The sequence below is a fragment of the Ambystoma mexicanum genome, chromosome 4p (genome assembly GCF_040938575.1).
Source record: "Ambystoma mexicanum isolate Mex_15411 chromosome 4p, UKY_AmexF1_1, whole genome shotgun sequence".
In the NCBI taxonomy this organism is placed as follows: Eukaryota; Metazoa; Chordata; class Amphibia; order Caudata; family Ambystomatidae; genus Ambystoma; species Ambystoma mexicanum.
Window position 1 is genome coordinate 354064596 of NC_090927.1, and position 14758 is coordinate 354079353.

At 49.9% G+C, this 14758-nt stretch overlaps 1 protein-coding gene across 7 annotated transcripts in view; it reads left to right on the plus strand.

Annotated features, from left to right (window-relative positions):
- The window catches only part of PUM2 (pumilio RNA binding family member 2), a 2101998-nt gene that overhangs the window by 1266150 nt on the left and 821090 nt on the right, over nucleotides 1-14758 (plus strand). For all 7 annotated transcript variants that reach the window (XM_069605904.1, XM_069605906.1, XM_069605907.1 and 4 more), the window contains one exon: nucleotides 11019-11286. In XM_069605904.1, the coding sequence (XP_069462005.1) occupies nucleotides 11019-11286 (268 nt within the window). The remainder of the gene's footprint in view (nucleotides 1-11018; nucleotides 11287-14758) is intronic.

Below are 14758 nucleotides of genomic sequence, written 5' to 3' on the forward strand. Positions count from 1 at the left end.
TTTGCTCCTGATGTGCAGTCCCGGCTCCTCAACATGCCCTTTGATGGTGAACACCTTTTTGGCAGCAAGGCTGACGAGAGCCTTGAGAGGTTGCAGACCTCGAAAGCTGCAGCGAAGTCGTTGGCCGCTGCAGTTCACCAACCTCCGCCTTTTCGTCCTAGGGGACAGCAATGGAGGGGTGGTTCCTTTCGCTATTACTCGTCCTTCAGTAAAGCGAGAGGAGCTGGCAGTCAAAGAGGCCAACGCAGGGGTACCAGAGGTGGACGACAGGGTACCCGTGGTGCCAAGGCCGCTCGGGCAGTTGCCTCTTTGCCCTCAGGTAATGCTGCAGCTGCTACCACTCAGTCATGAGGCCATGTCTCATGGTTTGCCGGTTGGGGGAAGGCTGGCGCAGCATCTTGTAGAGTGGCGTGCCATTACTTCAGATGTGTGGGTTCTGGAGATCATAACCCACGGCTACTGTCTTCCCTTTCGGCACAGGCCTCGCGACAATCCACCAGGGAACATCTCTTTGCAGAGTCCGGATCCGCTCCTTGCGCAGGAAATACAAGCACTGCTGGAGAAAGGCGCCATAGAACTGGTGCCTGTAGCGGAGAGGAACAAGGGATGGTATTCCCCTTATTTTTTGATTTCGAAGAAAGACGGGGGATTGAGACCCATCATGGACTTGCGCGGTTTGAACAAACTCCTCAGGAAGGACAAGTTCAAGATGGTTACTCTCAAGTCCTCCAGGCCCTTCAGCTTCAGGACTGGTTGGTGTCTCTCGACCTCAAGGATGCTTACTTCCATGTGCCGATCCATCCCAAGCACAAGAAGTGCCTGAGGTTCGCGGTTGGCGACTCGCAATTTCAGTTTCGGGTCCTGCCGTTCGGATTGACCTCCGCCCCGAGGGTTTTCACCAAGCTCATGGTGGTGGTGGCAGCGCATCTCGGGCAAGGGGGGATTCACGTCTACCCCTACCTGGACGATTGGTTGATCAGGGGCAGCTCTCCCGAGCAAGTCCTGGATCATCTGTCCGTCACCTGCCACTCCCTTCACAGGCTGGGCTTCTCCCTCAATTTAAAGAAGTCCCATTTGACGCCAACACAGCGGCTCCAGTACATTGGAGCAGTGCTCGACACTTCCCTGGGACAGTGTTTTCCTCCCCATGTGAGGGCTCTTCACATTCAGCAGATGTGCACAAGTTTCAGCATGCCCAGACACTCCCAGCGTTCGAGTTCTTGAGGTTGCTCGGCCTCATGGCATCCTGCATTCTTCTGGTGCCAGAGGCTCGCATGCGGAGGAGATCTTTGCAGTGGGCACTCAAGATGCAATGGTCGCAGTCCTCCGGCAGGATGTCGGACCCGGTCAGGTGCCGCCCTCGGTCGCCCAGGACCTTCTGTGGTGGGCTGTCGAAGGCAACTTGATGAGGGGGGCTCCATTTTGGCTTCCCTGGCTAGAGGTGATGATTGTGACGGATGCATCCCTCACGGGATGGGGAGCTCATGCCAATGGGCTGACAGTCAGCGGTTGTTGGTCTCCGTCGGAGTCCAGACTCCATATCAATCTGTTGGAGCTGAGGGCCGTCAGGCTAGCCCTGAAGGCTTTTCTGCCGAGTGTGCAAGGAAAGACTGTCCTGATCCTGACGGACAACACAGTGGCCCTGCACTACCTCAACAAAAAGGGGGGGGCAGGGTCACTTCCTCTGTGCAGGGAGGCGATGCAGCTCGAGTTCTGGGCCATCCAGCAGGAGGTTTCGATCTCGGCAGTTCATCTGGCCGGAGACGAAAACGTGACGGCGGACGCTCTGAGCAGGCAGAGCACGATCTCTCACGAGTGGGAGTTGGCTCAGGAGATTCTCCTGGAGATCTTCGCCCTTTGGGGGACCCCTCAAGTGGATCTCTTCGCCTCCAGTGTCAACCGGAAGTGCGAGAGGTTCTGCTCGTGGGAATTTCCTCCAAAAGGAGCCTTAGGAGACGCGTTTGTGGTGGAGTGGTCATTCCCGCTGCTGTACGCGTTTCCTCCAGTCCCCGTCATCCCGCAAGTGCTGCGGAGGTTACAGAAGTTCGGTTCCCGGATGATCCTCATTGCTCCGGCGTGGGCTCGGAGGACGTGGTACCCGGACCTTCTCGACTTGTCCATCTGCCCTCCACGTCGTCTTCCCTACCGAGACGATCTGCTCTCACGGGAGGGGGGTCAGGTTCTCCATCCAGAGGTCAGATCCCTCAACCTTCACGCTTGGCTTTTGAAAGGTTGAGGTATAAGGATTGGGACCTCCCTGAAGACGTGATGGAGGTGTTGCTCTCGGCCCGACGGCCAGCAACAAAGTCTCTGTACCGTTTCCGTTGGCGTAAGTTCTGCGACTGTTGCAGAGTTCAGAATGTGGATCCTTTTACATGTGACATCCCCATGGTTCTGTCCTTTTTACTTTCTTTGGCCCACAGGGGCTTGCAAGTGGGTACCATTAAAGGTTATCTGGCGGCGCTGTCCATCTTTAAGCGCTCGTCTGAAGAGTGTTCCTACTTTAAAATACCTTTCATTTCACAGTTTCTGAAAGGGCTCACTAATGTGTTCCCTCCGTCACCTTTCCTGGTGCCCGGTTGGGATTTAAACCTTGTTCTTAAGTTTCTTATGGGTGCTCAGTTTGAGCCTTTACATTCTTGCCCTTTGAGTCTGTTAACTCTGAAAACTGTGTTTTTAGTTGCGGTTACTTCCGCTCGCAGGGTGAGTGAGTTACAGGCACTTTCTGTTAAGCCACCCTTCACTGTATTTCACAAGGACATGGTTGTCCTTAGAGTTCGTCCTTCTTTTCTTCCGAAGGTAGTGACGGAATTTCATTTGGCCCAGAAGGTTGTTCTTCCGGCATTCTATCCTCCTCCGCATCCTGGTAAGCAAGAGGAGAGGCTCCATAGGCTTGATCCTAGGAGAGCTTTAAGCTTTTATGTTTCACGCATGTCCCGGGTCAGAGTGGACGATCAGCTCTTTATTGGTTACGCTGGAAAGTGTTTGGGACAAGCTGTGATGAAACAGACTGTCTCGCTGGATTATTTTGTCCATCTCGGAGTGTTACCACTTGGCAGGTAAGGACCCACCGGCTGGCTTGCGGGCCCATTCTACCAGGGGTATGGCTGCGTCTACTGCCCTGCAGAGGGGTGTTCCTATTCGCAACATCTGTGATGCAGCCACCTGGGCTTCAGTACATACATTTGTTTGTCACTATTCCCTCGATTCCATCCGAGGACAGGATCTGGCCTTTGGCAAGGCGGTCCTTTGCTCGGCTATTTGATTGGCAATTCTAAATTTTGATTCTAAATTCTTTCCCTCCTCCTTGCTCTGGTACTGCTTTGGGAGTCTGTCATAGCTATGGAATACGTCGGAGGACCCAATCCCCTCGAAGAACAAGTTACTTTCTTACCTGGTAACTTTCTTTCGATGGGATGGTCCGACGACGTATTCCATATCGCTCCCTCCCTGCCTTCCCCGCTGCAGAATTTCTTTTGCGATTGCAGCTTACGTTCCGCAAGGCTTGGTGTCTGACTGGCAGTTGACTAATGTCACACGTTCTGGGGGAAAAAACTACAACTGAGGCTACGGGCGTCGTGCGTCTTACTTATCACATCGGATGACGTCGGAGTAGGTCCTCGACGACGGCGCATCGACGTCATCGACACAGGACGCAGACGCCGAAAAAAGTTTCCGAAGCAGCACAGCTGTGGTGATTACATGTCATAGATATGGAATACGTCGTCGGACCATCCAATCGAAAGAACGTTACCAGGTAAGAAAGTAACTTGTTCTTCTCCTCGCATGATGCCAGTGCCGCTAGGACATCTCTGTGCCTTTTCCCTTCTCCACTCCTCTTCGGGCCCACTCTGTGTGCCCGGTCTATGCGTATCTCCTCCAGTTTGCTATCCGTCAGCAAGGTGGCAGAGCATTGTTGGATTGTGGATTTCAGCTCCCCATTTGGGGTTGCCTCCACCAGGCCTTTCATCCTGATCTTGGAAACGTCTCGAACAATTCTCCAAATCCTCCATCTGTATTTCAAGGTTTTGTGTGGCGGAGGCAATCTGTTCGAGCAGTTTTGAGTTCTGACGTACTTCCTTTTCTATTTCGGATAGCCCCTGTTCCGTTAGGTCCATTCTACTCCCCAAGGAGCTGATGTCATCCCGGATCTCTTTTAGTGCGTCCTTTAGATTTTCTTTCAGGCCTCTGATCTGCAGTTGAAAGGAAGCCGTGATTTTCTCCTCCATGCCCATCAAACACATTTGTAAATCATCTTTGTTTAATGCCACTGTCCCTATCTCCTGTGTGTCCTACTCGTCCTGCTACGCCTGTCGAAGCTGCTCCTCCTGTCCCAACCCTATTAAGTCTTTATACCAGTATCGTTCTAATTAGCCCTTCTTTTGGTTTTTCTTTGATGTTTGAGGCCCTGGTGTCTGTTTCCCTTTTGGGCCTGGCATCTGCGAGTGCAATGGTGCACCAAATCCTTCCCCCCCTTCCTCTCTCGCACAGTGTTTCCTTCGCTGATTGGTTTGGGGGGGGTCCCCGGGGGGGTCCCCACCCCGGTTTTGCCTCTTTTCCTTTTAGCTAGCACCCTTGGCTTCTAATGTTGCTCTTCGGGCTGCTCTGTCCTCTCGGCCCAGCTGCCCCAGCCTCTTAGATTATCCCTCTTTGGGTTCCAAAGTTTTTATCCTGCCACAGTTCTTGGTCTAACCTTCTCTTTCATTTGTTTACACAGATGCCACAGTACCAGTGTAGCCTCCCTCCCCTGCTCCACTTACTGTCGTTCTGCTCGTTCTTGTCCTGCTCATGTAGCCCATGTGTTGCTCAGCGCTGTGCTTTTTGCCTCCTTGGACTCCTAAAATCTATTGTTGTGAGGATCGGGATGTAGGACAGGAACGTACCACTTCCTTTGCTGTGGGAACTGTTCCCTGGGCTCCCCTTGCGTTGGTGTGTCTTTATCCCTCTCTGGTGCAAACGCTGCTGAATCGATTTCCTGCTCCCTTTGAGGTTGTACCGGGCTCGTAGCTCCTCTGCTTTGTCGCGTTCAACTGGTGTGGCTTGTCCCCTGCTACTCCCAGAGCGTTGATTTCTCAGGGCTCTGCATAGAGCTGGGGGCAGTGTCTCCTCTTCCTGGACATAGGCTAGTCCCCCGCCGGGGTCCTTCTATTTGTCGGCGGTGCTTGACCCCTTCCCCGCTTATCTCCAGAGCTGCCGTGACGGGGCTCCTCTCCGGCTCCCACCACGTTGCGTACCTGGTCAGTTGGCTTCTGCAGCTCCCTGCAACTTGCTTGCGGGGGTTGTCGGCTTCATCCGTGCGCCTCTTTCGAGTAATCCCCTGTCCTGCTAGCTCTACCACTCCCCTGCTTGCCCCCAAGGATGCCGCTCACCCAACTCTGCTCACGTTTTTCTTCTCGGGTCCTGCGTTGCGGGTCTGTTCCTCTCCGAAGGTTTCCCACTGCGGACCTTGCGTTCCTCTGCACCTTAGGCATGCACTGGGCTCTCTGTGAGTATTTCACACCTCCAGACTGAATTTCGTGTTCTTTTAACTGGTTCAATCCTGCTTAATAATCTCCTTTCTAGGGAGCGACCAGGAGCGTACAGGAGTGCACCTTTACTCCTCGGTGGCCACTTCCTGCAAGGGTTTAAATTCTCTGAACTTTGTTTCTGAAGGACGACTGGGGCTTGAGTCCCATTCTGTATCTGATGCTCTTGAACTTGTACCTGCACAAGGTAAAGTTCAAGATGGTTGCTATGCATAGATCATCCAAGCCCTCGATTTGCAGGACTGGTTGGTGCCTCTGGGTCTCCAGGACGCCTACTTCCATGTGCTGATACATCTCAAGCACAGGAACGATCAGTGGTTTGTGCTAGGATCCTCCCATTATCAACGTCCTGCCATTTGGCATTTCTTCGGCACCCAGTCTTTACCAAACAGCTGGCCATATTTGTGGGTAACCTCAGGAAGGAAAGCATTAATTTTTTCTCATACCTGAATGACTGGCTTGTTCGAGCTCACACTTCAGACCAGGCATCGACACCTCTGTACCACATGTGAAGCCTGAAGTACAGTTTGAGTTTCTCCATGAACTTCAAAGGTCATATGTTTTGCCGGCACAGACCCTCAGATTTATCAGTGTGCTTCGGAACACTTGCCTGGGTAGTGGCAAACATCTTACAGATTGTTCATGTCTTCCGTTCTCTGAAGATTGTTCTGGTCCCCTTCTTTTATATACCTACTGGGTCCTCCATTCTAGTGGTGCCGGACGCCCGAAGCAACTTGAGGTCACTTCAGTGTCTTCTCCATTGTCAGTGGTCCTAGTTCAAGGCCAACATTTCAGATCTTTTACAAGCCCAGAGTTCCAGGATCGCATATTGGACCTTCCGTTCGAGGGTAGTGACCTCTTTCACTCTCCCACCGACGAGGAATTAGATAAAAAAGAACAGCTTGCAAACGGCAAAGTCTTTATTCTGACGAACGCCACGCCCAAGGCGTACACCCAGTCGCATCAACGTTCCGACAAGCGGTGGTCGTTTGGCGGGTTCCGGGGATTCCAGGAACGGAGGTCTAGACAACCTGACCGCTCGCTCAGTCAGCACCGGCCAAGCAACAAAAAGGGGGGAGTAAGGCAAGGGCTTCTTCCAGTCCCCCTCCTCAAACAGTCTGAGACGGGAAAAAAGCATGACAATTCCCTTTGGGTCCACGTGTCGCCAGTGGGTGGCAGGCTTGCCTCTCACGTGCATTTCTGGTGCCAGAACTTAGCGGATCTCTGGATCCTCTCTGTAGTATCCACATGGTACGGTCTACCGATCCCTCCTCCCCTCCCACGGATTGAGACGGCAACTCTGTTGATGGAGATCCTGCCTCTCATTGAGAACCAAGCAGTTGAAGAAGTACCATCCTCCCAGAGAGTATTCGGCTTCTATTCCAGGATTTTTGGCCATACAAAAGAACTAGGCTGCCCTGAGAGTTGTTGGACCTATCCACCCTCAACCTCTCTCTCTCTCTCTCTCTCTCTTCAGAAATTTAAAATGATTACGCCAGCACTCATTGCAGAGACACTAGACAAGGGAGACTGGATGTGCTTCCTGCATCTGACGGATGCCTATGTCCCAATTCGGCAGCCACATTGCTCCTTCCTACGCTTCAGGATCATGGGCTGTCATTTCCAGTACAAGGTGCTACCCTTTGGCCTCAACTCAGCCCCCAGGGTATTTACCAGACTGATTAATCCAGTGGCAGCCCTCCTCAGGGCCACCCTGTCTACCCCTACCTGGACGACTGGCTTGTCAGGGCGAGATCCCCAGAGGGGCTTACCCACACTTCCTCCACGCTTATGAGCACACTCCATGGCCTGGGGTTTACTATCAACCTCAAGAGGTCTCAGCTGCAGCCCACACAGAGCCTCACCCTCCTGTGCCTCATCTGGGATACAAGCTCCGAAAAGTTCTTTCCCTCGGAGGGCAAGATTACGACCATCAAGAGGGCCACTACACACTTCCTTACCAGAGCAGTGACCTCGGCTTAGTGGTACCAACACTTACTACTAGGTAGCATGGCAGCGGTCCTCCTGACCATGCCCCATACAAGACTCCAGATGAGGAGGTTACAGCTGCACTTAGCAGCCTCATGGAATCATGAGAAGGGCTCCCAAGCGGAGCTGGTCAGTATTCCGCCTTCTCTCCACTCAGACCTCACGTTTTGGTCCAGGGACTGCAACCTGCGGACAGGCATGCCCTTCCGGCAGCCTTCCCCGCAGGTCACCATCACTACGGACTCCTCCCTAGAGTTGTTGGGGAGCTACTCTGGACAGCCACAGCGTCCACAGAGTCTGGACCCGGCAAGAGTCACAAATGCAACCAACTGTATATCAGTAGCAAGAGCTCTAGTTTTATCTAAGCTAGACTATTGTAATGCATTATACTTAAGAACGTCCCAACAGAATATAAAAAAAATGCAAGTCATGCAAAATAACAGTTAGATCAGCATGTAACACTCCAATCAAACACCATATTACTACAGTTAGACCGAATATAAAATGGTTGAATATCAAGCAAAGAATTTAACTTAAATCGCTCTCACTAACACATGTGTTTACACAATCGGGCACCTACTTACCTCTGCAACACATTTTCACGTCACACACCTTCACGACCTACCAGAACAGCACAAACACATTCTATCATCCTACCTTGTTTTAACCTACAACGGCCGAGTGGAGTTAGCTTCCCAGTCCTTGCGGCCAAGAAATGGAACACGCTCACCATTATAGCAAAGCCTTTGTTCATGATATTCCGGAGTAAGATTAAAGCTTGGCTCATTGATCAGGACCAAAACTGAACTTGCCATAATATATGCCCCACATCAGTAAGGTTACCACTGAATATACGCATTGTAATTGTATATTCATTGCTATGGTCTTTGTACTGTCAATGTATACTACCTTGAAATGTTCCCCACTTGTACATATCTGTCTGTAAATTGCAAGACTATATACCTTGTAAGTGAAGCGCTCAGTTGCCTCAGGGTCTTGGTGTGCTATACAAATAAATACAAATACAAATCAACTGGCTGGATCTCAGGGCAATTTGGCTAGCCGTCCGAGCCTTCCTTCCTCTCATTGGGGGCAGGTCCATCCTTCTTCAGACCAACAACTCCACCAGCATGTACTATATCAACAAGCAAGGGGGTACCAGGTCCCATCCGGTGTGCAGACTAGCGGTCAGTATGTGGGAATGGACCCGGGAAAACATCTACCTCACGGCCATCCACCTCCTGGGGGAAGCCAACTTGGACGCAGACAGGCTTAGCAGACTGGGAGCAGACAATTATGAATGGCAATTGAACGACCAGGTGCTGCACGTGGTCTTCAACACAGGGGGCCATCCTCAGGTGGATCTATTTGCTTCGTTGAACAGGAAGTGCCATCAGTTCGCGTCTTGGCAGGGTCTGGGCCCTGGCTCCCTGGGCGACGCATTGCAGATTCAATGGGAGGGCATGACAACCTATGCCTTTCCTCCCACACCCATGATCCCCAGGGTGCTCCGCAAGATAAAGGAAGCTTGTCACCTTAGAATCATCTTGATGGCTCCTTGGTGGCCGGCGAGAACGTGGTTCTCAGAATTTCTCAGCCTCACGGACAGACCCCCATTCACCTTCCGCTGGGTCCAGCACATCTTCTGTCAAAGCAGGGGGGCAGGGTCCTCCACCCTGCACCTCATAACTTAGCCCTCGCAGCGTGGTTCCTGAGCAGATCACCCTCAAGCACGTGAGCCTATCCCGGGCTAACCTGGAGATCATTCAGGGCGCCAGGAGCAAGGCTCCCTGGAGCCATATAAGAGTAAATGGGGTTCTGCCACTGGGCGGACTACCCCCTTACGTGCACGCTAGACTGTGCTCTCCTTCTCGGCATACCTCGCACACTCAGGCATGCAGGTGGACACATGTCGCACCTATCTGGCAGCCATAGGGGCCTACAGAAACTCATAGGAGGAGGTCTTCTCCTCTTCCAACCCGATAGTCAAACATCTGGCGGGCTTGTCCAGGCTTTACCCGTCCATCAAGAAGCCACACCCCGTGTGGTACCTCAATGTCGCGTCGGGCGCCTTGGCACACAAACCATACGAGCCAGTGGCGTCTGGGGACATCAGGCTGGTCACCATTAAGACAGCTTTGCTAGTGGGGGCTCACCACCGCTCGCAGAGTCAGCTAGATTCAGGCTCTGGTGGCCGCAGAACCCTATACCACTTTCCACAGGGAAGATGGTCCTGCGGACTCACCCAGCGTTCCTACCTAAGGTACCCTCCGCTTTCCATCTAAATAAGGAAATGGTCTACTAGTCTTACCTACGTTCTTCGACCCAAAGGATGAGGCTCAGAGAGTCTTGCACTGTCTGGACGTCACACGCTCTGAAGTTCTATCTGGACAGTACCAAGGGCTTCCGCAAGTCAGACACACTTTTTGCCACCTTTTGGGGGCTCCAGACCCAGTTATCAAGTATCCAAAGCTTCTATTGCACGGTGGATGGTTGTGGCCATCAAAGGGGCCTATGAGGGGCAGCACAAGACGCTGCCAGCCAACATGCATGCTCACTCAGTCAGAGCCAAGGCCACGGCAGTCGCATTCCAGCGGCAGGTTCTGTGGCAAGTCATAAGCAGGGCAGCCACATGTGCCACCCCTGTGGCTTTCTGTAAGCATTACTGTCTGGACGCCGGCTCCAAGTCAGACGCGGCCTTCGAACAGGCGGTTCCAATGAACCTTTTTGTATCGGAGGGTATGGGGGACTCCTCTCCACCATGGGGCTACAATCAGTTGTAATCGCCCATGCAGTATGGAGGAAAGGGGACAGGATTTAAGAGTAATTATAAGTTACTCACAGTCCTTAGTCTCCTTTCCTCCATTCGTCCCACCATGCATTTTGATAAGATTTCCCCTGATAATTCCACTTCCCTGCTTGACAATGTTAATAATTTTGGACTTATTCATGTAATTGGGACCACATGATGGAGAAGGATAAGGTGTTAACCTTGAACAATATTGCACCATGGATTTCCTGCCCATATTTCCATATGGGCAGACAATCACCACAGGTTTTAGAGAGGGATTTGTAGAGGAAGGGTGCAAAAATCCAAACTGAGTAAAAATATGGTGCACTGCAGGGTTCCCCCTTTCCAGGGTTCTGGGACTACTTTTACTGTGGTAGAGTGAAATATGGAGATGAGTCAATGTGTGCCAATATGTATGTTTTTATTTCAAGACTTAAGAGCATAAGGTGTTCCAGCACCTTCTAACCTGCTAAGGATAACTATAACATATAAACCTGGACATGATTCCCTATGCCCAGGTGTATGAATGGTTACCAGTAGTAGTTAAAGTGCATGCTCCCTAGGTAGATGAATATCACCATTTACTATTTGTCTGGTTCTGTTTACTTGTTTAGCTCGATTTACTACTTGTGATACTTTAAAATCCCACTGAGGTCAGGGTTTTGTACGTTTCTCAATTTTCTGATCTTTTTTTTTTTTAACTATTTAAATAGGTGGACTGACAAATGGTAGTGGACGATATATATCCGCAGCACCTGGAGCTGAAGCCAAATATCGCAGTGCTGGTAGCACATCTAGTCTTTTCAGTTCCAACAACCAGCTTTTCCCGCCATCACGTCTTCGTTACAGCCGATCTGATATCATGCCCTCTGGTCGCAGTAGATTGCTGGAAGATTTCAGGAACAATCGCTTTCCAAATCTACAACTGCGAGATCTCATAGGGCACATCGTAGAGTTTTCTCAGGACCAACATGGATCAAGGTGGGTCTCTCAACAAATGATACGTCATGTTGATTTATTGAAAGGATATTTCAGATTCTTCATTTACCGTATTGTATTTTTGGCATTTGCTATTAAGAGTAGAGGAAATGCATCATTTTAAACAAGCATTAATGAATTCAAAGTATTGGAGTTTGTGTTATTGAAAATGTTTTGTGAACAGATGAGTTAGTTTACATATTGAAAAATCGAATGGGGCTGAGTGAGAAGTAAACACCTAAAGCCATACAACTGCATGTGTGAGAGGAAAGCTACACTTCTGATTTCTGGGCATCTCCTTTAGTGTGCATGAAAGAAGCTTTCATTGAAACTGCCAGTGGGGTAGAAAGGGAGGGCCTGTGCAGAACGGTGCGAGTGCTGCTCTGTGGCAGGGTTTCTTAATTAAGCACATGTATTGCACAATCTGTTTGGGGTTATATTTGCTCGAGAAAATGTGTGCTCTTTATGACGTTCTATGTGCAACTCCAAATTTGTGTTGTACTTGTCTGTGTATGAAAACCTTGCTTTAATTTCTGTGGGAGGAGAATCTCCCTCTGCTGCTATTGTCCAGATTGGTTGACAGAGCGTAGACCTGCAATGTTGGCGAGGGAGAGATCTTTGCTGAAGATCTAGGCACTGTGAGGAGCCAGGAATGAGACGCAGACACAGGCGACATGTTTGTGGCTACACAGTTTTATTAAAGCCAATTGCATTTGTAAAATGCCTATCTATCCCTAATCTAGGAGGTATTTTCCCTACCTCAACCAAAACGATTGGGTCTGTCCTTTGTCAAGATGTCCAAACAATAAGTACGTCTCATGTCCGTAATACTCTTCTGGCCCTCATCCTATACAACTAACTTAAGGAGTGAAAAGAACTGTTGCGCATGTGTACTGGCGCGTTATAAATGACTGATCATATCATACTGTCTCTTGATTTCTCAAGTACTCCGATCCAACACAAAAGTTCAAATACAATGAAATGTTTTCCAATGGACAATATTCACAGTTCTCGGGAATGGCTCTTTCCCCCAGATTCCTTGTAGCAATACAAGTTGTTCAAAAATAAAGACGATCACTCTCTCCTTGGTGTATTCACAGTTCTCATGGAAACAGCTACCGTCCCCAGGTTTTCTCTTGACCTTTAACCCCTTCACTGCCAAGTGTTTTTCCACCCAGTGCCAAGGCCTTGTTTGGTGATTTCCATATGTCGCCGTTCAATCCCTTGTAACATTTCTGTTTCATGAGCTATCCCGGCTAAATTTGGCCCCTTTTCTTCCCACATGTAGGCGGTCATCCTAGTTTGCTGTATGATGGTGAGATAAAATAACCAAAAAGGGAGAACATTTTGGGTTTTTTCAGAAAATGCCAATAAAATGATGTACAAAGAAGGCTTTTTCCTTGTAAAGCTAGGAACAAATGGTTTGCTGTGCTGAATTCGCCAGTTTCCAGGCTTTCAAGAACAGGTTGAGTGGAAACCAAAAAAACATATTTTGATATGGTTACCAGCCGTTTTGGGAGAGGTAGGCGATTTTGGCCTTTTTTTCAAATAGGACATGCGTGGACGGAATGGAAGAGGGAGGGTAGGAAAGCTGAATGGGAAGACATAATGGCAAACATTTTTGAAAAGTAGACAACAATCCAAGTTTAGCATGGGGTAATTTGCACAGGTCAGGCAACAACTATGTAGGAAAAGATTCCATAGTTTGGGGAAAAATTGGGAAAATGACAAATAAAAAGGTATGTGGCGAAGTGGACATGGTTGGCCGGGTAAGGCAATGGCGTCTGTGAATTTTGAGAAAAGCAATGCCCTGCTACATTCCTCTGACTCTTTGAGTTAAGAAATCACACATTTTTCGTAATGTTTCACAAAGCAGGCAATACCACAAGCCAAAAACTGAGCCATGGTGTTAGGGAGAATTCTCAAAAATGTGCTAATTACCCTCTACCTTGGAGACCCCCAGCTCTTTTGCTACACTTTGGGACTTTGAACTTTTCAATTCAATGTTTTTTATGGGTTTGTTTCTTTTTGGTTATGGAGTCTAACCAACTTTATAGGCATCATCTTTTACAATTGTGTCACAAAGCACCTTCAGTGCAGTGCCACAGGGAAGTCTTCCAGATTTCCCAAGGTTTCAATATCTTCTCCCCCGGATCAACTACTGTTTCCCAGAGCAGTAAAGTGAAATTGGCATTACTTAGCATTGTACTTGCTAGACCCAGCACACCCTATCTTACAATAGAGTGCTGGAAGGGTTACTTAGTATCCCCTGTGTCTAAATGCTCATGTAACATTTTTTATGTTACCCTTTCCTCAACTGGCTGGTGGTAGTGGTTTCGTTTTGAACTACCAAGGTTTGCATTTACTGTGAACGTCTGCGGACCCGGTAACGTTAACCGTGGGAGCCATCTTTTTCAAAATGGCGTCCAGCCATCTTTGCTAAAATGGTTCCCGGTCTTCTTTTTTCGCCAGGTCTTTGTGCAAAGGTCCTTCTAGAGTTCCTCTCCACGCCAAACCAGGTTTGGTCTCTTTGTTCAATTCGCCTTTGGCGAGGTTTCTGAGAGAAACCCACCTCTGGCGCCCGAGTGTCTGGGGTAGGCAGGAAATGAAGGAGGTGCCCGTAACTCCCTGTGCTTAGTCTCCTAGGAGACCCAAATGCACTCTGTGGTGATTGGCTGGCTGACTGTCTGGCAAGGACAGCCACCCTGCTGGGTGAGTGACAGCTAGGCTGAAATGAATGGGAGGGAAATTAATAAAAGGCGAGTCTTTTGGCTTGGAAGGCAGAGTCGACCACTGGATGAAGGAACCGAAGAAGAGCTTGACGAGGACGCCGGCTGCAACTCCTGGACCGTTGGTTTGCCTGGTGAAGCCCTGCCGCAGTGACTACTTGCCAAGTTTGCATCCACAGAGACGCCCCTGCAAGGACGACTTCTCCCTTTGAGTTGGTGGGACCAATCAACTGCAAAGTAAGCCACCTGGACACCCATCTCGGAGCTGGTTGAATTTCCTCAGAGTTGCTGCAGGAACCGTATATCCAGGGAGAGGGACACCGTATTGTGTGCGTTACTTTTAAGCTAGCCTAAAGCTTTTGGAAGATCCTTCGGACTCCCACGAAGCAGGACTGACTTGGCTTGAGCCCCCCTCAGCAGAGTGCGGGACCCCAGAAGTGAGGACAGTCCACCTTGACTCCCAGGAACCGCGCTTATCACTATTTGCTGTACTGCAAGGAGCTGAAATGCGAAGCAGCCACTGAAAGTAAAGTTTGCCGGTTGGCAGTTTTGACGCTGCCAGTACAGTTCAGGAGTCCCCGACGTCCTCCCTCTTGTCCCCACGACTGAGGCCCAGGAACAGTGAGATCTGCAGAGCTACACAGGAACAGAAGTCATCAGCTGCATCTTTTCTTCTTTGACAAGGTACTGTAAAACAAGTCTAAGAGAAGTTACCTCTTACTGTAGAAGTGCTTGTAACTTCCACA